General features: G+C 25.8%; 2 protein-coding genes across 2 annotated transcripts in view; both read right to left on the bottom strand.

Moving 5' to 3' along the window:
• Positions 1–444: 444 nt before the first annotated feature.
• LOC136082657 (uncharacterized) lies at positions 445–879 on the bottom strand. Its single transcript, XM_065802072.1, has one exon. The coding sequence runs from the start codon at positions 877–879 to the stop codon at positions 445–447; it is 435 nt and encodes a 144-aa protein (XP_065658144.1).
• Positions 880–5,623: 4,744 nt separating this feature from the next.
• LOC100192249 (protein wntless homolog) overlaps positions 5,624–21,973 on the bottom strand; it is a 28,901-nt gene continuing 12,551 nt past the window's right edge. Inside the window, exons 7-15 of the mRNA XM_065801505.1 lie at positions 20,522–20,658; positions 17,268–17,308; positions 16,988–17,115; positions 15,456–15,553; positions 15,291–15,354; positions 14,836–14,979; positions 10,753–10,897; positions 6,850–6,951; positions 5,624–6,364 (exon numbers count right to left, since the gene is read on the bottom strand). Coding sequence (XP_065657577.1) covers positions 6,261–6,364; positions 6,850–6,951; positions 10,753–10,897; positions 14,836–14,979; positions 15,291–15,354; positions 15,456–15,553; positions 16,988–17,115; positions 17,268–17,308; positions 20,522–20,658 — 963 coding nt within the window. The 3' untranslated portion in view covers positions 5,624–6,260. The remainder of the gene's footprint in view (positions 6,365–6,849; positions 6,952–10,752; positions 10,898–14,835; positions 14,980–15,290; positions 15,355–15,455; positions 15,554–16,987; positions 17,116–17,267; positions 17,309–20,521; positions 20,659–21,973) is intronic.

Genomic DNA, 21,973 nt, shown 5'->3' with positions numbered 1-21,973 from the left:
TGAAATTCGACAAAGAGTGCGTAGTGGCATGTTTTTAGGGGCACATAGCTTGTGCTTTGGATACAATATAATCAGAAGGATAATATTTCGGCTTTACTTCAAATAACATGTATAGAGTTGGATAAGTGTAGGCTTTGTAAATTAGTAAGGTGTTTCTGATTAGTTGGTACTGGTCATCTAAAAGGTCACATTGTATTTTAAGGTTGAGACCATCTGCAGAACTCATCTTAATTGGCTGATTTTCTTTTATCTTACTTTTCTTTACAATCACTATGTCTCCATTGCTTGCAGGAGTTTTTATTTGAGCCTGAAAGGCTGCCTTATAAAGCGCTTCTGTAGGATGCTTAGCTAGTTCTGTAACTTTCTTACGTAGGGGAGAACGGGGTGAGATGGGACAAAAAATTTTATGGAATTGGTCGATCAGATACATAAAAACAGTCGACATCACTGAAAACATCGTACGGGATCGTACAGGAAAATGCCAGTTGCTTTAAAACCATTTTGAATGTTTTGGGAAGTAAAGGCTCTCGTATAAGCTATTCCTAAATTTTCAGAAATGTCATATATCGTCATAGGAGTATTTGGATGTGCCTTTAACCATGAATCACATGCTGAATTGTAAAATTTTTTTAATGGCCTAAATACTGATCTGTCAAGTGGTTGGAGTTTGTGGCTGCAATGGGGTGGCAATGTCAAGAGCACAACATTAATTTCCTTAGCTTTATCCATCAGTTCAATCGATATATGAGTTTTGTGGTTGTCCATTATTAAAAGTAATGGATGATCCTTGCTAGGATGTCCATACTCCACAAAATGATCAAACCATTTCACAAAATGATCAAACCATTTCTGTATTTTTCCATCCACTAGGATTAGCATCACTTTTTGTACCTGTTGGTGCACCTTTAAGCATATGGCTACGAAAGTGGACACGAGGAAATATCAAAAACGGTGGAATAAAACTTCCAAAGGCATTAATGAAACCCACGATTGTAACTAGGGTTCCCTTTCAGCAGAAGTTACCTATCCTACTTGCTTTACTCCTTTACCAGCAATCACTTTCACTGGCTTATGAACAGTTGTCAGGCTTGTTTCATCAATATTGTAAATGCAATCAGCAGAAAAGTTATAGCGCTTTTGCACACTGTCAAGGTTTTTGAAGAAAGTATCTACATTTGTGCGATTGAAACTAGTTGTTCGACTGAGGTTGGTAGCTTCTGGCGTTCAAATAGATAATTTTGTACGATTTAAGAATAAATAAAACCATTCAGTTCCAGCTGTTTCACTCCAGTATTTGTCATTTTTAATTGCATATTGATATGCAAGTTGCTTTGTTTCTCTAACATCAATTCCATAATGCATATTAGATGCTTGACGAAGATATATTGAAAGTTCATCTTCTTGTGTCTTATTAAAAATATATTTATGTTGTTCATCAAAGTATAAGTTACTGTAAGAAGTTTCTTTATTAACCTTTTTTTTCCGCTGTAAACTTGATTTTGAAATTGTTTACTCTTGTGCAGCTGCTCGTAGTGATAAACTGCCAGATTTGACAGCCATCACAGCAGCTTTTATTGTATGAGCATCAGGCTTTAACTGACTTGTCACTCGTTTGTACTCACTCCATTATTTAAAAAAATTATGCTCTTTTAATTGCATTACCCAAAATCCAGATTAGGCTATAAATTTTAAATTTATTTTAATTTAAATAAAATAGTATCACAACCCTATAAAACTTATAATGTGATTAAATTTAATAAGGCTAATAGTGAAGAACTTTATTTAAACTGAATTTAAATTACAAAAATGATTGGCATTAAAACAATACTTACTTTGAAAGATGTCTTCAGGACAAATTAACAAAAAAATCCAATATAATTAATATTTTCTATGATAAAAAACACTTTACTATAAAGTAAACATTGAAATCTTATCATGAACATAAAGATAATTTTCTGTTCACTTGCTTTTTTACAAAAATATTGATTATAAAAGTTAAAGTACAGTAAATTAAAAAAAATGATAAAATTGAACAGTATCCCATTTCACCCCAATTCTCCTGTCCCAAGTCACCCCATCACTAGTAGGTGTGAGAAAACCTTTATTTTATATAGTTCTCGTAGCCATATGCTATAGCATATATGCTATAGCATATGGCTACGAGAACTATATGTGATTATAATCATATTTCTTCAGTAGTTAAATAAAACAATAGTGAATAATTAAAAACCATAAACATAAAAATATATATATATATATTTTTTTTTTAAGTTTACAATTATTAATCGTAATATAACAATATAACAATACATAAACTTGGTATCTGAAAGAAGATCCAAAAGATCTTGTCGTCAGAACCATATATGCAAACAACACATTAATATTTAATTTTAATGATGTCTTCAAAATCCAGGAAAATTGTTAGATTTTTACATATTCGCAAATATCCGAAAAAAAATACTTCTGAAACTTAAAAAACACAATAATATGAAGAAGCTATTGCAAACTTATAACATATATAAAAAACTTTTGCTTTATTAAATTTTTCACTGAGATATTGCCAAGTCCCATCTCACCTCATGTCCCATCTCACCCCGTTCTCCCCTATGCTACTTTCAGCAAGCTCTTTGGAAGGCCTCCCAGAATTCTTCCTAGATCTTCTTGATTCGATAATTTGACCCTTTTTGTTAATCTGTTTTCATGACTTAAATGTATTTTTCCAACCAGTCTTTTTCTCTTTCAGCCAGTCTTGGAAAAATGCGGTGAGATTTCAAGTACTTTTTTTTTTAACTGACAGAGATTTTTTATGTATTCTGTAAATTATTTACATCAACATCTTCCTCATCAAATTTATCATTTTCAAGAACACAACTAACAAGATGTAGGTGCAGATTTTTAGTTCTGGATTCTGATAACTAGATCTCTTTTCTTAACGATTAAAAATGAAAACAAAACATGCGTATTACGTTATGTATTATGTCTATACTCGCTTTTTCCGTATATGTATAAGGAATGCATAGTAGATCTTATAATTTTAAACTATTTTGCGCATTAGTGCTTTGACAAAGTAACAGTTACCTATCTTCCTTTGGTTTCACTGTTTTTACATATTTTACATAATGATCAGAAGAGATATAGAAAATTACGCCGTATGCAAATTACTTGTAATTACGTGGTAATTTGAACGCATAAAAAGTTCCAACCCCACTATTGGAAAAACTAGATAATTTGTGCTTATTAAAAAACAATTTTTTTTACCATCAAAAAACTTATTTTAAACGAACTTTAAAATTTGTATAAATAGAGTAAATAATTTATTATAAAACAGTTGAGATTAAGACAAGTTGATTTGAAGATTCCCAAGGATGAAAGAGGTTTTAGTTTTTGTTTTTTTAAATCGCCGATCTGCCTGCTTTTCTTTATGCTATCTTTCTAAATCGATTACTTTCTACTTTCACCTTTCTTTATACATAGTTACTCCGGTCCATGCAGGCGGAACTGATTCTATATATAGATTCGAACCTGCATAGACAACGAACAATTTTTTTTAATTTACTTCTGTTTACTTTATATTTCTGGCTCAAGATTTGTATTTAATAGGATAAGGAATGTAAATATTTATATTTAAAAACAAATAATTTTGATAAACTAGCCCCAACAGACACAAGACAAAATCTAGATGTCTAAAAATTAGAACGTGTTTGATCTTGATTTAAAATAAATAAAAATTTAGCTTTAAATACATTAAGATTCATGACACACTTTTTAACATAACTCAATAAGGTGCAAATATAAGGAGCTAAAATTTTGCATATTCATTTCATACTATTAATGAAGTGTTGATACAAAATTTTTGCAGGCTACTTTTTGTAAATATAATTTTTTTAATTTTTTAAAATCTAAAAAAAATAGTTTCTAGTTTTAAAACTATTTATTGTAAGGATATTTGTGTTTTAAAAGCTTTTTCCATATTTTAAAAGATAAAATAACATAACTAAATAATTTTCCATTTATTTTAAGGCATTTTATTGGTCTAAAAACGTATTTTAAAAACACGTCAAAACGTTTGCTAAACACTAAAAACTGTGTTTTTATTGGTGAAAAATGAGTTAAATAAGTACAAAATTTTTGGAATAAATTTTTTTATCAAAACGATATTTTGTTTGTACCCTTATGTTTTATAGATAGGTTTTAAAATTTTAAGGCTGAAAAATTACTTTTTATTAAATATATTTTTGGTCACTTTTAAGGTTTCTGAGGCACTGTGCGTCGGTCTATTATTGGCCCAACGTTGGCACCCGACGTTTTGTGAACGTTGCATTCTAACGTTTGCCCAACGTATTGTTTAATAGTTTTGGTTCAATTTTTTGAAATTACTTTGGATCCCAAATTTCGTATCCCAAATACATAGCACAAACTAAAGACACCAGCTAATAAAAGTAGTTAAGTGACAGAGTATGTTTATGTATGCTTTGCAAAAATATATTATAAACGGAAATATTTCATCGACTATTTTATTAGATGGATGTCTACGGATACAAGTGCATAATATCATTTATTCAAAGCATATTTGTTTGAAATCTTAGCTAATAGAATTTAATCACACTATTCAACAAAATTTGATGAAATTTTTTTTACAAAAGTAATCTTATTAGTATTTAGTTAATTTTGGGGTGCCAAATTCAAATTTGACTTTTGTTTTAAAGTTTATCAAGTAAATTTTAATTACAACCCGTTTTCTTTTCTATGCTATCTTTTCAATTAACATAACTATGCTATCTTTTCAATTAACATAAATAGTCTTTTGTTAGTGGCATTTTTATTTGGATTGAATAGGTGTTATGTAAAGTGCAATAGGACGAGTATGTTAGGTAAGTAATCTTGCCTGGACTATCTCAAAAATGATTTATCACACTGAACCTTCTGAGAAAGGACTTTGAATTATGCACTAAAATCCCGCAGTAGTCAGCAAGTATTGAAGGGGAAGATTTTTCTTCATATAGACTCCTTTCATCTTACTGATTTCTTAATGAAATCTTTCACCATGTTCATCAGATACATTGCACATGTTTTCAGGAAACAAATAAGGACAAAAAGCCATAAAGTTATTTTTGAGTGATATATTACAGCCAAGACTTTCATAGTTCTTTATCATGTTCTTGATTAGAGATTCAAAGTTTGCAGCTTTAGGTCGTCCAAAAAACCTTTGCAAACATTTCGAAAAGAAAGCCATGTTACTTTTTAAATTGATGTCAGAATGTCACCAAAATTGTCAGAGCAATAACATTTTTCATTTGAAAAAACAGAACGACATTTTGTGGACGTTTACGATAAAGCGTTATTCTAAGACCTTTTAGTAAAAAATTTTTCTCTTTTAAACTTGATGAAATTAATGCAGCTACTTAAACAGTCAGTATTTTAGACGATGTTAGTGAGAAACAGACGATGTTAGTGAGAAACAGTATCGGTCTAAAGGATAATATTAACAACTTTTTATTACTATCTTGCTATAGACTGATAGTACAAGTCTTTTTTAAAGAGTCCGAGTTATTAATTTCGACAACAAATTTTCTAGTTTTTAAAACTTAAATAATTAAGTTTTTTTAGAACCATTAAAAAAACATTTCTATATCACTGATAATTAACTAGTTATATTTCGTAAGAAAACAAATATTTAAAACATTAAAAACAAGTATAACTTAATATTTGTTTATTATAACTTTTTGTAACATTCGCAAATATAATACAAATATTATATTAATGTAATTAATCTTGATGAAAAACAGAAAAAATAAGATACAAAATATAAATCAAAAATAATTTAATAATTATAGTACAAAATATAACTATTGTTTTCATTTTAAAATATTTCGTATTAAACTTTTGTTGCTATCTTTCTTATTCAAAAAAAAAGGCGTCAAAATAACTTTCATATAAAAGTAAAAAAAATATTACAAAAATTCATAAGAACAACAAAATATTGTGACTAACATAACAAAACGATAAGGTTTAACAAAGACTCATTCGCGTGTAAACATTCAGGTGAATTCAAAATTTTATAAAAAACAAATATACAATAAAAGCAAAATCAATAAATTAAATAACCTTAAATATCTCCCTAAGATTTACAGTTGTAATAAAAAATATATAAATAACATATGAAAAAATTTAAAAAAATCACTATTTTAATAGAACTTCGATCTAATGATACACGACTATCCTACAAAAAGTAGAGCTAAACTAAACCCTTCATTAACGCATCATGTTTTCGGGTGCCGAAATTGAATCTCGTCCTCATCGCTATCATTTAATGATGCATCGACATCACCTGAGGCTAATAACTGTTCTGAGTGTCGATATTGAACTGAAAAAAACACAACTCAAAAATGAATATGAAAAACATTTTGACATTAATAATATACCAATACCAACATAAGAACTCAAAACTAATATACGATAAATTGAAAATGCTAAAAAAATTCACTATGGTAATTAATCAGAAAAATCAACAACAAAAATTTAATATATTTTTTTTTCTTGGGTTTTTAGGTGCTCCGAGACGCAACAGTTTTGTCACAGAGCACTGCGGAAGAGCATTTAAAAAGAAAGTTCCCGCTATCAATCTCACATCCGTCACTTTTAAGACCAGACATTAAACCTGAATTGTTTTAAATGGTAAACTAGCACTCTATTGACAGTGCAACAGCTGGCATTTTAAAAATTAGGACCTTATTTTTAGTCCCTCAAAAATTTTCCATTTTTCAAAGCAGTCGAATTGGAAAATATTGTGGCGTATACAAAATATGCATTACCGAATTTCTTAAACTGGATAACCATAGTATAGCTTACCTTTGATCTCTTTCTCTGTACTTCGACCAGAAGGTGAATAAAAAATAGTAACAGCGAAAACATAACCAGACCACATTCCAAACATACCAAAATGCAAAGCACCTAAAAGATAACAAAATTTTACAATTTAACAAAGAAGAACAAACCAATTATTCTTTTTCATACAAGTTATAATCAAAACAATGACATGTTGATTATAGGCCAGGCGAATAAAAAAAACTATTGCTTTAACTAAGCATTTTTTGAGTAATTTCTCAGCTTTATGTGAATAAAAATTTAAGCAAAACTGCTTAAAATTTCATTCAATTTTTTTTTTCTTTTAAATTCACCTTTACAAGGCCCTAAAAGGCCCTAAAACTGCAGTTGAGAAGGCTATTTTAAATTGTGGTTACAATCCTCTCAACTCTATAACTCCAAAACACAAACCTTAACGATTAAGGCCAAAGCGCAGATAAACAAGTTGTTAAATAAGTTGATAAACAATATAAATAAATAAAGTGCAATATAAATAAAGTAGTTAGTTGATTAACAACTTCTAATTAGCATTAAAGTTGTTAGTTGATTAACAACTTCTAATTAGCATTAATGACTGACATTACCAATATTGTGAAGAGTAATAAACTAATGGCGTAAATTCTGATAGTATTATAATATTTTACATGATATACAAGACATGCAGACCTAAAACTTGTGGTAATCCACTTGTAACTGCTGACTGTTCAGATTTATATTAACTGTTAGCTCTTTAATCAGATTTATATTAACTGTTAGCTCTTTAATCAGATTTATATTAACTGTTAGCTCCTCTTTATTCAGATTTATATTAACTGTTAGCTCTTTAATCAGATTTATATTACCTGTTAGCTCTTTCATCAGATTTATATTAACTGTTAGCTCTTTCATCAGATTTATATTAACTGTTAGCTCTTTCATCAGATTTATATTAACTGTTAGCTCTTTCATCAGATTTATATTAACTGTTAGCTCTTTCATCAGATTTATATTAACTGTTAGCTCTTTCATCAGATTTATGTTAACTGTTAGCTCTTTCATCAGATTTATATTAACTGTTAGCTCTTTCATCAGATTTATATTAACTGTTAGCTCTTCTTTATTTATAGTAAATATGACTACTTATCCATTAAAATCCAATTTAAAACAAACAAACTATTAATTGTATTTGAATATAGATTTTTTCCTTTGGTGACATATAAGTATATAGTTCTTAAACTATATACCTAGAAAACTCAATATTCAATCATATTCGACAAATTCTTAAATAAAATACCATCTTAAAAAAAAAAATTGACAACCCCCCCCCTTCCCCCACATGCTGCGACATTGCGGTAAGAGGGATTGCATTTGTACAAAAATGTATCTTTTAAACATTAGTTTGTAATTGCTATTTTTTTAAATAACATTTCTCATATTTAAGTAATATCTCATAATATTCTTGTCTGGCGGGGTTTAAAATATCTTAAGTTATGGTTCTAATTTTAATTTAAAAAAGCAATTGTTACAATATTTAAACCACTTCAAACAGTTATAAAAAACTATTTAATTACCTGTTCATGCTGACAATAAAATACATTTTATTTTAAAAGTGTACTAAATTGTTATTGTAAAAAGAAAAAACAAAAAAAAAACTGTAGCTTGTATATAAAGCAACTTTGATACTTTTATTACTGTTTTATATAGTTTATAACATTAAAAACATATAACATGTTGAAAATGAAATGAAGTTAATAAAAAGAACTATTCTAACTTATTATTTATTCTAACTTATTCTAAATTATTATTAGTTATTCTAACTAATAAATTAGAATTGACAAAAACATTATCGCCATAAAACTCAATACTTTTATCAAAAATGTATCTATAGACCAAACGCTTGCAATAGAACGTTTCTACTTTTTAAACTATTTTCAAGAAACAAAAAATAATAACACATTTACAAAAAATATTTAACTATTAAAATTGTTTATGATATGAACAAAACTTTCTTCCTCGCTTGCACTATCTTCTAAATCTGATACTGCTACTGTAGGTCTGTTTGATTTTCAGAAATAATTCTTGCTATACCACTGGATATTACAAACTTTACTACTGTTTCCATTTAATAAAATTTATAATTATTGTAAAGGAGCATTAAAATTTGAATTTTTTGAAATATTTTTAGAATTTCAAAATCAAGATTATGTGAATAAGAGAATTTTAGTCTTACTAAATTCTCTTATCCAAATAATGTTGAATTTTAGAAGACTAAATTTCTCTTGTTCAAACAGATTTTTTTTTGAAATGAATTTATAAAAACAACTTGCATAATTATAGAAAATGTTTAACCTTGATATCGCTATAAATAGAATGAAACTATAACTAAAATGGTATTGCATTTGTCATATTCTATTCTATAGAATTTTAGGGAGTACTGTTTGATAAAAACACATCCTGGAGAAACCATATTTGCTTACTCGAAACAAAAATATCCCTGATATAGGCATTTTGTATAAATCGAGACCTTTTCTTGATAATAACTTACGTAGTATGTTATACTTTAGTCTTGTACATAATTAGCTTTTGTACGTAATAATTGTATGGACCACCACCAGTAAAACGAAATTGCTAAAATTGCATTATTCTATTCCAAATTGCTTGTTAAAATAATTTTTGTTTATAAGCTTAATATGTGTTAACAGCATATATGATATAGAAACATTTTTACAGCTAACTTTTGCAAGTAAATATCTTAGCAACAATGTCACATATCTTAGCATATTAAGTATATTTTAAAGTTAAGTAACCTAAATGGAGTAACTTAACTGGCTGTTTTGATTTAGTTTATAAGTAAGTTTACTAGTATGTAATTTATCCATAAAGTAAATCATACTAAATTTAACTGGATGTAAACTTTAATTAGAAGTAAATAAAAGAAATTTGAATAAAGTAGGAAATACTTGTTTCCAGGCAAATATAATTAAAATTCAAAAGCGCTTAATTTTAAATAAAAATATCTCTGCACAAAGTGCCCAAATGATCATACTTATTTAATCATATTTTTATCATATTTAAAAGTTAAACTCAGCATGAATTTATGGCTAATTCTAATAAAAACCTCAGACAAACCATTATATATTTTTTAGAATAGTCAAAAATTGCTAAATTAGAAAAGAAAAAAATGAGAAAAAAAAAAACCAAGACAAAATATTTAAAAAAAAAACAACTGATTGCAAAGGAGCAAACTGAGATCGCAAATCACACCTTTTATGATTCGAGATCCCAATATGCTTAAGTCGAGTCCTGAAATACTATGAAAACAAACACAACAAAAGCAGCAAAAAAACTTGGTTAAACAAGTTTTTTTGCTTTTAAAATCTCTAATGTCTTTTTAATTCTCTCTAAATATTTGTTTTCATATGTATTTAGCACAAACTAAAATTTAAGAATTTTAAATATTTTCATTATTTTAATTTTAACTTTAAATATATAAACAAATATAATTTAAATTTTAAAGAAATAAATAATACAGTAAATACTTGATAATTTATAGTATGAATGCTTCCGCTATTAAATATAAAGGATGCATAATTATTTTTTACTGGAGAAGAATATTTAAAACTGAAGAAAAATATTTTATACCTGTTTGCTGCTTCCATTGTTAATAATTATTAAGTAACGAAATTAAAAATTTTACTTTCTAAAATTTTTAGTTTCTATTTTTACAAAATTCTTTCCTATTTTACAAAACAAAAAATAAAAATTAGCTTGAAATTAAGCCTAACCAAAAATCTGAGAGGAACCATTAAATTTATAATCAAGCTAAATGAAAAGTTAAAAATAGACAGAAATTGATTGTATTTAAAGCAATAAACTATTTATTTGTTTTCAGAATACATTAAAACATACTTGAGACTAAAACATAATCATTGAGAGAATGCTCCTCAAACTTCCAAGCAGTTTCATTAAGTTGATCCACTATAAAACAGGATACTGTGGAAGCTACAATCACAAGGGTTGCCCATAACAAAACTCGAAACCTATAAATTCTATTCTAAAATAGCAGGTAAAATTAATGTAAGTATATGCATGTGTGTATATATATATATATGTGAGTATATATATGTGCTTTTATATATATATATATATATATATATATATATATATATATATATATATATATATATATATATATATGTATATATATATATATATATATATATATATATATATATATATATATATATACATATATATATATATATATATATATATATATATATATATATATATATATATATATATATATATATATATATATATATATATATATATATATGTATATATATATACATATATATACACACATATAGATACAGATATATATATATATATATATATATATATATATATATATATATATATATATATATATACTTATATAGATATATCTATCTATCTGTCTATCTATCTATATATATATATATATATATATATATATATATATATATATATATATATATATATATATATATATATATATATATATATATATATATATATATATATATATATATATATATATATATATATATATATTTATATATATTTATATATATATATACAGGGGCTATTCTAGACTGTTTTTCCCAAAGTTGAGGATCTTTTTTATATATTATTATTTTTATATATTATAATATAATTTACATATATGTAGTATATATAAATATTCACATTTTGAAATCATCTATATCACAGTTAAAACCACGCAAAGTTTTTATAAATACAAAATATTTGAAAGCACAAAAAAATGGCGGCTTGTCACCCCAAATCAACTTCAATCAGTTAAAATAAAAAATCTAGCATCTATTTGACATCTAATTGTCTAGAAATAGATGTCTGCAAAGCCAAAGGCGAATATAGAATAGGGCATGTCTGCAAAGACGAATAAAGAAAAAAATTTATGAAAAAAAATGAAACTTTGCCAAAAAGAAAGCGATTTGATGATGCTGGTATCAACAAGAAAAAATGATGGTGATAACGATTCCACCAAATAATTTAAAAACTTTTCATTTTTGTATTTTTCAACATATTTCCTAATATTTTTTACATTATTTATTCTCAAGTTGATATTTAACAAATACGACATTAAAGACATTCAGATTAATTCATTTAATTTGAATATGTTTAGGTGATGCAAAAACAACAACAAAATGAAATTATAGAACAACAATAAAACTAAATCATAAGGTTGTCTAATTGAAATTATTGAAAAGAATTAATATTCAATATATCATAATATAAAACCAAACTCTACAAAATGATTTTTTTACAATTTATACAAATTAACCTTTTGTTAGATCATCAAATAGATAAGCAATGCAGAGTTTTCCAGTAAAACGAATTGTTTACACATTGTTTTTCACTTATCCACAAATTCTTTAATAAAAACAAATGACTGAAAATTCTTTGATAATAGCAAATAAGACTGAAAACTCATGTATAATAGCAAAATATAGTGAAAATTCTTTGATAAACAAATACAACTGAAATTTTATTAATAAAAATAATACTGAGAATTCTTCCATACTAGAAAACTTTACTGTAAACTCTTTGATAATAGCTAATAAGACTGAAAATTCAACAACAGTATGTTCATAACCAAATATAAGTTAAAAAAAAAGTAAAACTTTTAAATAGAGAGGAAACCAAAGTAAAGAAATCAGCAGTAAACACATAGCTTATTGGGAAAATAAATTTAAATGGGCTTACTTTAGCGTTTTAAAAAAATGGTTGGCTATGTAGAATGAGTGAAAGTTATTCAGTTTTGGCGATGAATTTTGGAAAACAAAATGTGTTAAACACAGTTTTCAACCTACAGAATTATTCAATACGCACATTTGAATGTGATTGCTTATTCCTTCATCCACTGTTAATGTTGAACAAAGATTTTATGCAATGCACTGTTATGCTCTTCATTAAAAACATCAACGAGTAATAAAAACGTTGACAAATTCATGCAAATTAACCCTTTAATGGAACCCAGGCCCTTTAATGGAAGAGCAAAGTGAAGATGTTTACAAAAGATATTACTCAATTTTTAAAGATAGAAATAATAAAAGAGTTTCTTATTCATAATATCTAACATTCCTGGCTATAAATATTTGAAGTATATAACTATCTTTAGGTATTTAATAAATGTATAAATTTTCTAAGTTTGAATTTTTATATAAAAAGTACCTCAATTTAATCTGGTAGAACTAATATTAGTGATGGTTAATAATCTAGACAATCTTTTATTTCTAATTTTTGGTTTTTTATTGCTAATTTCTTTATATTTGTGACATATAGCAATAATTATTTTAATGCTATATATGTAATAACTACATCAACAGCTCTTTTGTACAATTATTATTTTATACATGTAAATTATGAAAGACTCAACAAAATTAGTTTGTTGCAGTAAACTTGTGGGTTTTTTAAATAAACATTTGCGTTTTGATAAATTTGAGGTAATTCACTTTTGTTTATATATAAATATTTAAACAAATATTCTGTGCAATATTTATTTTTAGTAAAGTTACCTATAAAATTTAAAATCAATGTTACGGATCATTTTAACAGGAATGGATCATAGTGGAATATTTAAAAAACATTTAATTAATAATGTTAAAGTTTTTTTATTTTTGAAACACAATATTTTTGTTATTTAAGGAGGGGCAAGGTTGAAGCTGAGGGGTACGGTCACCCAAATTATTTTCCTAGAATAGCTTACTTTCCTTGAATAGAATGTATACATATATATATATATATATATATAAAACAAAAGTTAAAAACAAATACAAAACTTAAATAATCTTTTTTTTAAATATTTATGTCAATTTTAAATACAAATAAAAATATTATTAAAATACATTATTGTTTTGACCTGTATTTTATGTAGAAGTTTATAACTTGAAAAATTGTATAGACAGTAGTACACATTGTATATACATAGTGGACATTTTATACAGTGGTACACATTGCATAGAAAATTAATATATATGCAGTAGTACAGATTATATTGTGGTACACATTGTATACACAATAGAACACATTGTATAAACAATAGTTATATTTGTATACACAGTAGCACATATTTTATACACAACAGTACAAATTGTATACACAATAGTACACATAGTAAAGTAGAACATGTTGTATACATAGGAGTAAAAACTTTATACATAATAGTACATACTATATACAGACACTTACACAATAAAACTTAAGTTACAAAGTATCTTACTTTATAAATATAAAAAGGTACAGTATATAAAACTTTTCCTAAATACTTAATTTTCAGGACATTTTATGAGAAGTTCAACTGGTTTTTTTCTTTCTCATAAAATGTTTTTTTGTTATTATGTGACAATTTACCAAAAAAGTTTCTGTCAATGTTATAAAAATAATATTGTTAATTTTGTTTCAATGTTTTAGGTTAGAGGCAAAAAAATCTAAATTTGTCAACATAGTAACTAAAAAGAAACAGAAAACAACTTAAAAAGGGGAATAAAAAATAAACAGCAACAGAAAAGGGGAAAAAAAAGTGATAGATAGAAGCACCTAATAAGAATACATTACTGGATGGGAAAATAGAAGCTAAAATAATTAAGTTGAAATTAAAACTAATAATCTAATAAAATGATATTAAAACTATAAAATAAAATTAAAATGAAGTCAAATATTTTTTGAATTAAAATAAATAACTAGATGAGAACAATTAAAACTATAAGGTTTTTCTACACAAAAATTTTTTCCACATTTTTATATATAAATTACTTTAAATGTTCATATATTTTATGAACTTCTGTCCATACAATATATTAAACTAAAATTATATACAACAAATACCAATTAAAAAAATGCTTAAAACATAATAAAAAATCCAAAGAAAAATTGAAGATAAAATTTAAAAATTGAAGACAAAATCTAAAAATTCTGATAAGTTACCTCATAAAAAAATCGTCTATGTTCCTGCATAGCAGGAAGTGCTGTTTTCATAATATTAATGTTTCGATGCACAAGCCATAGTAATCGCATAAAAAATAAGAAATAAAAAACTGATGCAGCGCCAGCAACACCAATAAAAATTCTCTAATAATGAGTTAAAGGTTTAATAATAATCAAAAAAAGCATATCTAATAAATTGAAAACCACAATTTCTAAAAATTTTATTTGTTAAAATTATACTGTTTATGTAAACAGTATAATTTTAACAAATGAAATTTTTAGAAAGTATATAAAATTGAGTATTCTTTATTTATTTACTTATTATTAATTATATATAAAGAATAAATAAAATATATAAGTGTTAAATGATGTGTAAAAAAAAAAAAGTACTTTGATATCCATTAAACAATTCTTTTTTATTTATCTTATTTTATTTATCTTTCTAGAAAAGATACAGCAATGGTTTCCCCAATATCTTTCTTCCATATGGTATGAAAAGGATTAACCAATTGAGTCCCCCTAGAAAAAAGTAACTAATAAACTAACATGAGATTACAAACAAAAAATAACTCAAGAAAATTTAAAAAAAAATAGAAATTTTAATAACATGAGTATTTAACCTTTCAACAAGATCAAAAATTAAAAGTGACAAGCACCCACAGCATATGCATCCAATTTCAATTTTGTATGCAAAAATGTCATTTCTTTTTTTTTGATCCTTAAAAATAAATAATTATGCAATATAGATAAAAAATATATTAAATAAAATGTATTAAAAAGTATAAAACTACATCTTTTAAATAAGGAAGTAAATAAGGGGCATATCAGGATAGTGGGGTATAACGGGACAGTTATGCCTGAAGTCTTGTATCTCTGCTAAAAAATTTTTTTAATAAAACATTTTAAATTATTGCGCTTTATTATTGTAAAAATAATTTAATTTTAGTACCAAAATGCGTTAAAAGTACCAAAACGCATCAGTAAGTTTGTGAAAAAGAAAATTTGCATACTTTCTTAAGTGATACAACGACAAAAGATTGAACTATTGCGAATTTGCTTTATTTATAAAAAGTTTATATTTTCAGACAGTATTTTTTATTCTCTTTTAGAATCTGGTTTTAAAAAAATATTTAGAATTCAACTGAATAGTATTAATTTCAGTATGACTTTTGTGGGCAATTAGCTATTTATATAATTGAATATATTACTACCATTTGATTTGGTGATGCTGTTTACAGTTTAATGATTTTGTTTTCAATCTAAAATATTATTTTTCTTGTTTAGAAAAGCAATTTTAGTAATAAATTCAAAAAAATTCTTATTTTTATAACTTAACTTCAATTATTAATAGTGTTCAATGTAAACAAAGAAAGTAAGAAATGATTTACGAAAGATCAATCATCCAAAATGGGAGGAAATACAGTTTTAGCTAGAGTGAAAAGGAACTTAAAACTAGAAAAGCTGCTGATACATATGGCATATTTAAGTTTGCTCTACATTGGCATATTGCTAATAGGCCAGCTCATCAAAAATGTTTCCAAATAGTTTCAGGATATTTTTTGTATGATTTATGTGATCCATAAAATTTTTTTGTTTAATTTCAAATTATTAGTAGTAACCAATTTAATAATATATAGGCTAGAGTAGAGCGGAGGTATTTTATAATAAAACACAAAATTTTTTTATTTTATTTTAGCTGTTATTTCTTTTTTGTGGTGTATGGGTATAAGGGTGTGTAGTTTCTATGGGTATGTTACTTTTTTGAAAGTTTAATGTCTGAACATATTTAGATGATAGATAGCCTTCATTTTTCGTCATTTTTAAAGCCTTAGATGAAAGAATAACTGCCCTGTTTTGCCCTAACCACTTGCAAAATGTAAGAGTTTTGCTACTTTGTTTGCTGTAACTTATTTAAAAAAAAAATTTTTTGTTTTTTTATTTTCTTATATCAATGAATTTCAGGAAATTTATAATAAACTGTGTTAACAATGATTAGTTTATCCGCAATTAGCATTTGTTTCTTAAGTGTCCCTATATGCCCCGCTCTACCCTAATAAAACAATGATTTTTTTATTTCAAAGATATAATATCTTTTAAATAACAAAACAATGAAATTGACAAAAACTATAACACATATATCAAATAATTATACCATAATATGCTCGCCAGCAAACAAAGTCCAAAATATCAAAAGAGCTGCATAAAATAGCCCTTGTCGTAAATCAGATACTAAAAGCATAAATGGTAAATCAGCAACTAAGGTTAACCAATCGATTGGCACTAAAAAATAGAGATTTCAATAATCAAAAAATAGTGTGTTTTAAGTAAAAAAGGAAACAAAAGAAAACAAAAATAAATATTAAATTGGAAATAAAAAAAAATATATTAAAATAACATTTAAAATGTAACAATGCTTATAAAAAAAATCGTACATAGAAGTACCAATGTAGATATATTCAACACAACAATTGCTCTATAAGTAAAAAAAAGAAAAATTTCAGCAGAATGTAACTAGTTTTACACTAAATTTTAGCTGAACTATTAAATAAATATATATCTCATTTTTTTCATTAAGTATAGCTGCTAAATGTCAAAAAACGAGTTCAACATTTAAGTTAAAAGTTTTTAAAATATTGATAAGACCTTTAACATATGCAAAAACTAGCAAAAAGATAAAACTTGCATTGTTTTTGATGATGACTTGAAATGCAATGGCACTATCTATATTTTCAATTTCTATATTTTCAATTGATGATGACTTGAAATGCAATGACACTATCTATATTTTCAATATTCGTAGTTTGAACTAAATAACCCTGTTTTTAGCCATCTCTGCTTAAATTAGAACAATATAGGTAAATGATGATAGAAAAGTCAAAAACGATTTACACTCCATCAACAGTTGAAACTTAATATAAGGAACAGCATAAAAAACATAAATCACTGATATTTGATAAAAAATAAAAAGTAATATGCCAGACTCAGACAGATTTTTATTGACACGTTATTTCAAACTACTTATGAAATTTTATCAAAGCCATTGTCATTTAAAAATTTCTGAAAAAAAAGGAGCTGCATTGACTATGGTGGCTAGAGATGTGACATGTTTTTTGGCTCGTGTTTTTTCGGTTTTTTCAGATTTAAATAGGACAACTAATACTGAAATTTACTGAAATTCTTTTCATTTTGATATGCTTAAAAGTTAATCTGGTTGGAGCAGTCCTGTAAAAAAAACCTCTTAGGCAATTTCATCTTCCTTAATTTTATCTTAATTGGTTTTAGTGTTATATTTTGACACAATAAACATTGTTTATTTACATTTATCATATTTAACTACATTTAATATTTGATATATATATTTTTATTTTATTTTATTCTGATTCACATCACAATATTAAGGATGGTTTACATGAAAGGTTTGCATGAAAGATTTACATGAAAGGTCAGTAGTAAACAATAATCCAAGAAGACGTAAAGAAGAGGACTCAGTGAGAGGGTTGCCATTCATTATTATAAAAATGTCAACAGTATAACGATAGTTGTTTGCAGTAAATAACTGAGTTTTGTTGGAGTTAAAATTTACAAGAAGTGAGATCAGATTCAAGATTGACTGCCTGTTCTAAGCAATCGAAAAGAGAAGACTTTTTGTTAGTCAAGTTAGGAGTATAAATGAAGAAGAGTGTTGGTCTTCAAGGATGACTTTAATAAAGCAGTTAAAAAGAAACAATTTGAAAATCTTAAAAACTTTTCCAACAAAAACAGGTCCAACTATGTTTACAACGCATTTTTGGAGCTTGTCTAGAAAAGAAAGAGCATCATTAGAAGAACCAGCACAAATATGACAACAGTATTCCATACAGGGACAAATAATAGATTTGTAGAGGTAGAGGATGGAATCAAGGGTAGAAAGGGCAGGCACAATAAAGAGAACCAGCCTTAGCGGATGCTAATTTAGCAATCTTTTGTATATATATTTATATACTTTTTGATATCTTTTTTAACAATTTTTTTTTCTTTGGATTTATATAAAATTTCCTTTTTATATAAATCCAAAGAAAAAAATTTATTTACAGCAATATTAGGTCCCTAATATTGCTGTAAAAAAAATTTTTTTTACAGCAATATTAGGGACCTGTTGAACAAAAAATGGACTTGAGCATATAGCAAATATAGGACAATTCAATTTAAATTGGGCTTAAATTAATCACGAAAGATAAACACAGCACATGAAAAACACTAAGTTCTGATTTTTTATCTAAAGCTGGGTTAAAAGCACCCTAATAATTTTTCAAAATCATTTCACAATCACCTTAATCATTTTTTCATGTTATGAAACCACCGCCCAAATTTTTTTCCTAGAATAGGCCCTATATATATATATATATGTATATATATATATATATATATATATATATATATATATATATATATATATATTTAATGTTATGATTTTCTAAAGAGGGTTTAAGGGCACCATAATATCTATATATATATATATATATATATATATATATATATATATATATATATATATATATATATATAGAGAGAGAGAGAGAGAGAGAGAGAGAGAGAGAGAGAGAAAGGTATCTTTAAATTGAGTGATTTCTTATTGTTCTTCTTAATCAATCATAATTAAACATACAGGAGGCAGAAATAAAATTTTAGTTGCCCGTTTATTTAAACCTTTAAACCAAATTAACATAACGGAAAAAGTTAAATATTTTTTTTGCCATAAGATTATGTCTAAAAACTGACTTTAAAAAACAAAGCATGTTGAAAAATTTTGCAAGTGTCCTGATATAGTACTATATGAAAATGTCTAGATGTAAATCTAGATGCAGATAAAAAGTAAACTATGAACAAATAAGTTACGAATCATCAGATGAAGGTGGTCTGGGAAATTCAATAAATAATAATAATCTAAAACTATAAAATTTTCTTTGAAATTAGGCAAAGTATAGGTCTTTTTTTATAAGGGCCTACTAGCAATATATATATTTTTAATAAATATAACAAACAATGTAAGACTAAATTACTACACAACATACAAATGCTCAAAGAAATAAACAATCTTAAAAGATTGCTTATTTCTTTAAACATTTTAAGTTTGATATCAAACTGGCATGGTATTATATACTAATATATATACATTATAAAAATAAATATGGTAATTTCTTTATAGGATAAGAATAGTTTCTATACATGAGAGTACCACAGTTGTTAGGAGAACAACATGACAAATAACCATTCCCATACACTCCCATGTCTAGATTTATAACTAACTTATAGCTAATTTAATTTTTTATTAAAAATATAAGTTAAATTGGTGTTTATACATGTAATTATGTTTATACATATAATTGTGCTTTTAATGATCATATACTAAAAATATATTAGAATAAAAGAAAACAATTCCAAATTTTATCCAAAAAAAAACTAAAAAATTGCTAAAAAAAAAGCAGAAAAACACATATCAAATCAAAAACCCCACCCCAAAAAAAAGAAAAAAAATTAACAACAAAAACGCAAAAGGAAAAAAAAATAGTTTTTTTGCAACAAGGGTGGCCCCCTCATTTTTAGGGAGGTTAAAACGCTAAAAGATTTTTTCTATATAAAGATTTTTCTTCGTCCATCTAGTTTCTCTATTCCTTACCTACTATTTATTGTAGAAAAAATGTCTTACTTTTCAAGAAGAACACGTTTGCGATTTTCACGTTGAATTCTAAGATGAAAGAACAAAAAAGCAGCAACAATGAAAGGAAACATAACGGTTTTTGCTACAAATAATGAAATAGTATAGCCACCATTTTGATGTATTTCCTGAAAAAAGAAAATACTTATAATCACCATCACATTTATTACATATTTTTGCAAATATCATTTATTGATATTTGACTTATATTTAATGTTTTACTTAACCTTTACTATGCCATATTACAAGGGCATCCAATACCGGTATACCGAAACCCGGTATTCCGGTTTACTGGCCATTTTTCTATTACTGATACCGAGTTCTCAATACCGGTAATACCGGTATTTCAATTATTTTTTCATCGCACAGAAACTGTTCCATTAGACTTCGTGCATGTTTTGACACAGACATTTTTAGAGAGTTATAAGCATGAAAAAATCACAGAAAAAACTTTGATTATAAAAATGGATAACAAAAAAATTTTTCACTTTGTTTTTTGTAACTTTGTTGTGTTGTGCTTCATTTTATTTGTTTTATATATATTTGCAAATATAACAACAACAAATAAAGACAAAGAATAAATTTAAAAAGAATAAATATTTAACACACACGTATTTATAAGCAAGATAAAAAAACCTAAAAACATCTCTATATAATATAAAGACATAACTACATCTCTATTACAGATTTAGTTATGTTTTTTTATTCATATAATATAGATGTTATATTTTTTTTCATGTTTTAAATCTCGTCTGATATTTGATATTTCGTAATCACTGGTTTGCACATGCTTAAAATAACGACTTCTTAAAATAGAAAACGATTTTGGAAGTAATGACTTATAGGCTTGTATAAGCACGCTCTTTAAGACTGCTTGAAAATTGCGATTGCAAAATGATGTGTATATATATGTGTATTTTATATTATTTTTGTTTATGATTCGCAGTCAGTTTAAAGTATAACATATTTAAAGAAATAAAATATAATTATATGAAAAGTTCATATAATTCAATATGTAATTCATATAATTATATTAAATTCATATAAGTTCATATCTTTATCTTCATTTTTATAAATTTTTAATATTTATTTATTTTGTATTTCAATATTATTTTTCATATTTTGCAAATTATAGTATTTAAAAACGTGCTGCCATGGCTGATAAACCAAAAGTATTTGAAGATTTTAAAAAAGGACTTCAGGACAAAAGCTCTGTGTGGAATTACTTTTTGCGCGAAAAGTCTGGAGCTGCAGCAAAATGTAAAAAATGTGCTAGAGAAATGAAGACCTGTCGTGGCTCGACTAGTGGACTCCATACACATTTAAGGACTTCTCACCAAATAAATTTATTGAAACGTTATCAAGTTGAAGTTTCAACTTCGCCATCTACTGCTGGTGTTTCGACTACGCCTGATTTGCAACTCGTTAGACCCAGAAATAAAA

This window comes from Hydra vulgaris, chromosome 07 (assembly GCF_038396675.1).
Source record: "Hydra vulgaris chromosome 07, alternate assembly HydraT2T_AEP".
Classification (NCBI taxonomy): domain Eukaryota; kingdom Metazoa; phylum Cnidaria; class Hydrozoa; order Anthoathecata; family Hydridae; genus Hydra; species Hydra vulgaris.
This window is presented reverse-complemented; position numbering and strand designations above follow the sequence as displayed.